The 6439-nt window shown below is 41.8% G+C and overlaps 1 protein-coding gene across 1 annotated transcript; it reads right to left on the reverse strand.

Moving 5' to 3' along the window:
* Positions 1-321: 321 nt before the first annotated feature.
* On the reverse strand, positions 322-6439 carry ackr3a (atypical chemokine receptor 3a). The gene is made up of 2 exons (XM_044217548.1): positions 6162-6439; positions 322-3451 (listed from the first exon to the last, which is right to left on the reverse strand). Exon 2 carries the CDS (start codon positions 3383-3385, stop codon positions 2249-2251), a length of 1137 nt encoding a protein of 378 aa, XP_044073483.1. The 5' UTR covers positions 3386-3451; positions 6162-6439; the 3' UTR covers positions 322-2248.

Consider the following 6439-nt stretch of genomic DNA (forward strand, 5'->3'; position numbering starts at 1 on the left):
GTTGGGGTGACAATATTTGAAAAATGTATATTCTCTGTCACACTAAAGTCTAGCCCATGTTTCATAACTGAACCACGACTTGCCTAGAGTACAGAGCATAACTCACATTACTGGGATAAACTACACAAAGTGCTGTTATGTTTTAGCTGATTCTGTTTGTTATGTATGAATTCAATGCCGCCAATGGAGCAGTGAAAGCATTTCTGAAACACATTCCATTGGAGCTTCTCAGTTAAAAAACATTATTTTAGGAATCTTGGCATGGAGGTATTACATTGTGAGATTATTTTGACAAGAACCAAATAAATCACTGAGGCAAAACATTTTATCTGTATTTAATATATAACAAAACACATGTTACACATTACAATACCAAAGGAATGCCTTGTTCTTGTAGACACATGTCCGTGTCTCCAGTCTTTTCTATTTGCAACGATGAAATCTTTTCAGTGTAAAAGCATACATGTGTAACCAATCACATGACACAATGCGCTCTATGTCAGCATATCAAAAGAATATGTTTTTTCCTACAACAGACAGTGAGTATACTGTATAATTCAAGGTTTGTGACACATACATCATCATCTCTTGGTGTCAAGCTGTGGCAAACAACACACACACACACACACACACACACACACACACACACACACACACACACACACTCTAAATTAATGCAGTGATGTTTTTTGTTATTTGGTCCCTAATAAACACTTGGTTGTTGCACACCACAGCTGCTGCCTACATGAAACTAGTAAAGCTATTCATTCATGTTATTTGGTCATAAATGTTTTAGCTGTCTGTGGCCTGTGTGCTGACACAGACCACATGGATATGTGCATCCTTTCCCATCCTGTTAGCACTAACGCAAAATATAGTGACACTACAGTATATTACGTAATGCTGTATGTTTCAGAAGAGACAGGCGCTACATCTATCTGCTCTTTAAGCTCAGTAGTCGAGCCAGTTGAAACCTCCAGGCAAAGTTTGGAAATATTTTGAACCAAAAGAAAACTGAGAAGTCAATAATTGTCCATTGGACGATGTAAATCATTTGTAAGCACAACACCTCAGCTTTCTTTAAAGGAATAATTGGACATTTTGGGAAATACACTTATTTGCTTTCTTGCAGAGTGTTAGATGAGAAGGTTGATACAGTACCACTCTCATGTCCGGCATAGTCCAGCACATAATTTCCTGTAAAAACCACAATTGTTCGTTTTTACACTTTGGTTTTTGTACAGATTAAAGAAACAAGATCTAATGTGTTATTTAGTGAGCTTTGGAGGGGCTGGTAAGCAGATTTTTTGCCTGCATACAGAGCCAGGCTGGTTGTTTCCCCCTGTTTCCAGTCTTTATGCTAAGTTAAGCTTAGCAACTGGCTGTAGCTTCATATTTAGTGTACAGACATGAGAGTGGTATCAATCTTCTCATCTAACTTTAGCAACAAAAAAAAGTGTATTTCCACAAAAAGTCAAAATATTCCTTTAACTATGAAACACAGACCACACACTTGTTTAGACAATTTACAAACCTTAGTCGCATGAAAGAACTCAAAACTGATTTACATTACTTGTCTGAAGGATTCAACTGATGTGCCACAAGGTTATGATTAACAATGAGACAGCAGGACTAAAACACTGAGCCAGTCAGTGGCTCGACTAACATGATGAGGCAGCATTGTATGAAGTGGAGCACTGAGCAGACATCAGTGTGTGAAGACTTTGAATTACAATATGAAAGAGGCAAAATAGTTCAAATGTACAGTATATAAATATAACTTGATACAAAAAGATTAACAGTATTACTCTACTGATACTAACAATATCTAATGCCTGTCAGATTATGCACACAACCCACACAAACACACACACAATAACATCCTACATACACAGTACAGGCAATGATTTTAGATATTTATGGTCACTGTTTTGGCTTATCAAAGAAGTGACTATATTCATATGATTTCAGTATCAGCTTTTATAATAAAACTTGCTTTCTAAGTGCTTTTAAATCAGTCCATCAAAGCTGATATTAGCCAGCTTTTCTACATGACACAAACAGATTTCTGTAAAAAAGATGCTGATTGGCTTTTTTCTCTCTTCACTATCATCTAATGTCAAACACAATGCTGATAGCAGGCAGATTCTGATAAGAACACATCAGTTGTAACATAAGTTTATATTGCATTAAAGCCATTTAGATTTAAAAACAGTGTTCAAGAAATGTTAATTGAGTTTTGTAAGTTTCAGATCTGTGGTGGATTTTCTACAGCTACAGCAGAGTACTCAGTCTCAGACATGTTGGAAGCCTCGATGAGGCGCGCCAAGCCCGTCCTCGTGGAGTATTTAAAGATGAAGGCCTTCATGAGGTCATAGCGGTAGTTTCTGTTGATGAAGTTGTAGAGGATGGGGTTAAAACAGCAGTGGAGCAAGGACAGGCACTGGGTGAGGTGTAAGGCCACGTAGATCACATTCTCCAGGCCACAGGTCAGAGTCACCAGGCCCAGCTGAGACAGAGCATCAACCAGGAGGACGCTGTGGTAGGGCCCCCAGCAGCCCAGAAACACCACGATGTAGGCCAGGATTACCCTGCGGCTCACACGATGCTCCTGCTCCACTGTGGAAGACGATGAAGAAGAAGAGGAGCGAGTGAAAACACTGGCTAGCAGAGCGTAAAACACTGCAATGACAGGGAAGGGGAGAACAAAGCCCAGCAGGATGAAGCTCAGCTGCACGCCCACCATCCACTCCCTGGGGTTTTCCTCTGGGTACACAGGCCTGCACAGCATGGTGTCCCCATGTGTTGACTTCACTGTACGCAGGAAGTAGGTGTCTGGTAGGGAGGCGACCAGAGCCAGAAGCCACACCCCTACACACGCTCCACGGCGGATTAGCTTCCTGCGCACGCCTCCCTCATTGTCACCGTGCTTCGTCACACTTAAGTAACTGTCAACACTCATGCAGGCCAGGAAGAAGATGCTGCTGAAGAGGTTGACAGAGAACAGCAGGTGTGTGAGTTTACATGCCCCCTCACCAAAGGGCCAGTGGCCATGCTGGGCCAGTGAGCTCACCCACACAGGCAGGGTGACGCACACACACAGGTCTGCAACTGCCAGGTGAGCGATGTACATGTGTGTCTCATGGCGAGGGGTGGAGTCTCTTTGTGCACGGATGTTTACCCAGAGGACTAGAGTGTTAGCAGCCAGACCGACAATGAAGATAAAAGTGTAGAGGACACACATGGAGTAGAGCAGAGCACTGCGGTTGAACGCCGTGGCACACACCATTGCATCCACACTCGATATGTTGCTAAAGGCGTCGGAGAAGTTGAGGTCCCCCCACGACTCCCACAGGTCCTCCAGCTCACTGGTGCTCAGGCTCATTTTTGCAGCACTGGGAGAAGACCACAGACCACTGGGAGGTAACACACACCACCTCTGGGATAGATCCTGTAAAAAGAAGATATCAACTCATCATTTCTTGCAGCATACATTTATCTGTATAAAGACAGCTAAATGCTACCAGTTTTTTCATTTAACCTTCTGGTATCATATTTAAGAAGCAATTTTCTGTTACATAAAGCATGGCTTATTTTACCCATGTGGACTCGAACTGCATGAGCTAATAAAACATAAAGCCATTTGTGGTATGCCACCAGATCCTGAAGAATCTTAATGTGGTTAACTTGTTAAAACACTGCTTTCATGAGTTAATAGAGGCTCTCTGTTGCCGTGTCACAAACACAGGAGTTCTCTGTGATTGATGTGCAGTCAGGGGGCAGTACAATGAATGTTTACATTAGCTCCACTAGCACAGAGTGCAGATTAGACATAAGGAAGTGGGATCGAGAAATCCAAACAGGGTGTATTTCCGGAGCGTTCCGGGCATTCCAAGATAAAGTGTTGGTCATGGTGGGAAACCTGATGCCATTTTAAAGAATGTTTTCCCTTAACATGCTTGTTATAGTAAAAAAAATCCCATGTTTCTCATCTGCTCTTGAAAGAGAGGGTGAGAGAAGAGCTGTCACCACCCAGATGATCAAAGAAAAGGTTGCTCATAACCTTGAATATTCCATTTTACAACATCTGAATCTTATAACACAGGAACACATGAACACAATTTCAATCACAGGGTACATTAACGCTATGAGTAAGGTGACTGAAGCAATATGCAAGATCATAGAATCAGTAGTCTAGAGTAGCTTGGCATGCCAACAACCTGGCACGATTCTTTTGAGCCTGGAGGGCCACTGAAATGTCCAACCCTGCATGGCCTGCATTCACAGTTTTTTGCTGTGATGTCTCTCTCAGCTCCCCTAACTGGCAGCCTGCCACAGTGGAAAGATCAGAGGTGAAAGGCAATAGATCAAAACCAGAGCACGAGTGGCTTAACCCTGCTGTTGCCCCTGACTGACTTGTACACCCACAGAGTGAATTGTGCGCAGAGATCAGCGGGAGGCTTAACGCCTGCAAAATGGTCCGACCTATAGGTTAAAAACAAGGGTCACTGACCACTGGGTGACACAGCACGCCGGAAAGCAGTGAAATGTGACCGCGTCAGACATCTGTCTGTGAAGGAGACTTGTGCTGTCCACAGGATAATTGGCACAAAGTCACAGAGGATGATGAAAGAAAAAGGCAAAGTGAAAATAAGTATGTACAAGGACACCTGGAACATATTAAGATGTGTAGCTGTCAAGTGTGTGTTATGTCTGCCTTTGGTATCTGTAATCGGTGTGCTTGTGTATTTCCATTTTATGCTACTGTAAACTTCTACTCCACCATATTTCAGGGGCAAATATTTAACTTTTTTATCCACAACATTTATTGACCATGGTATTTCCCCAGTAATAATAATGAAATAATCTGAAAAATAATAATATAGCATGCAGGTGTATAGGTTATTGTAGGCTGTATAGCAAATTATTGAGCTGAACTGATTTAGGGAAATATTAGATTTTTGTATGATTTTTGCATCAATGCGATAGAGTACCTTGATTTTTTGATCTGTAATAGATTATTTTTTACTTTGGTATTGATACTTCTACATAGCAATGGGTCAAAATACTTCTTCCACCACCGCCTGTGGTAAAGCAGTTGCAAGAAATGTCAGAATCCTGATGAAACACTGGAAAGTGCTTTTCATTCTAATAGAGAGATTTTCTATGCTGAGATAATCCCTCACAATGGTCTCTGTCTAATTCCCTTATATTATATGGAAAATACCTGGAGGTGCCAGGTACCCCCACAGGCTTCAAGCTAATTAACCTTTTAACACCCACATCATCAGATAACAGACATGTAGCTCATCTCGCCCTCTCTCTCTCTCTCTCTCTCTCTCTCGCTCTTTCTCTCTCTCTCCCTCCCTGTTTCTCCCCTTTTCACCCCGCGAGCTTCCAGTTACAAATTAGCTGAAAAAGTCTTTTGTTACTCAATACACAGAAAATAAAAGCGACTCAATGCATTTTCATGTGCTAATGCTGCCGACAAGAATGCTGCAGGTGCAGCATGATTGTCAGAAGTTTCTCCTGTCAGTCGCTATTTGTTTGCTTTAGTTTCGGATAAAATCTTTGCCCTTTAGGACAGGACATCAGGTTTCCCCGCAGATTACGAGTAGAAGTGTTGCCTTGTGCGTCATTACGCACAAGTAGCGAATCCAGCGAAAGATCCCAGGCTGCTGCTGACTGCAAACTCATACAATGCCATTGTTGTCATTGCTGATTTATATCTGCCTGGAAACAAACTTCTCTTATCAGATGTCAGCTTGGTAAAGGCTACAGTAGCCTGACTTCGTGTTTGAACGGTTAGGCAAATAAACAAGGCAGAGACACGCTGGGAAGATGGAGAACTACAAAAAAAAATATCACCAAAATGTTACTGAAATATCCCTATTAGAACTTTCTGTTTCTCTTTCAGTAACAATATTGAGCATATGATTTTATCTCGGTTTGGTATCTGTAATAATAAGAGTTAATAAAATTGTTAAATGTTATATATTTTATTCTCATTAAACTCATTAAGTATATTTTCATAAATGCAGTATACGCACTGATAATCGCAGGTATCGAGCATCTCAGAGGCTTTTAAAGTGTTTGATAGCCGAGAAACTTATTTTACACTCTCTTCTCCTGCCCGACGTGAGCTCATTTAATCAGCTTACCTGTTTTTGATTCCTCCTGAAGTATCTTCTTTTAAAGAACAGATTTGTTTTCGCTTCGTTTTGATGCTGAAGGATAACTTCAACTCCACTGCAGGAAACTTCTGCGCGCTACACCCTCCGCCTCCTTAAATGAATCCTGCTCCTTGTTCTGCACTTGCTGATACTCAGAAGAGCTACGCCTCCGAGGCTGGTCCTAACAGCTGCGTATTGACATGGCATCGCCTCAGGCGTTCAATAAACAGCAAGCAGCCCGGCGAGTTTCGGCCAGACGAAAAAAA

The sequence above is a fragment of the Siniperca chuatsi genome, linkage group LG12 (assembly GCF_020085105.1).
Source record: "Siniperca chuatsi isolate FFG_IHB_CAS linkage group LG12, ASM2008510v1, whole genome shotgun sequence".
Classification (NCBI taxonomy): Eukaryota; Metazoa; Chordata; class Actinopteri; order Centrarchiformes; family Sinipercidae; genus Siniperca; species Siniperca chuatsi.

Bases quoted from the DNA above. Each gene is read 5' to 3' on its own strand.
- ackr3a (XM_044217548.1), bottom strand. From the start codon at position 3,385: ATGAGCCTGAGCACCAGTGAGCTGGAGGACCTGTGGGAGTCGTGGGGG.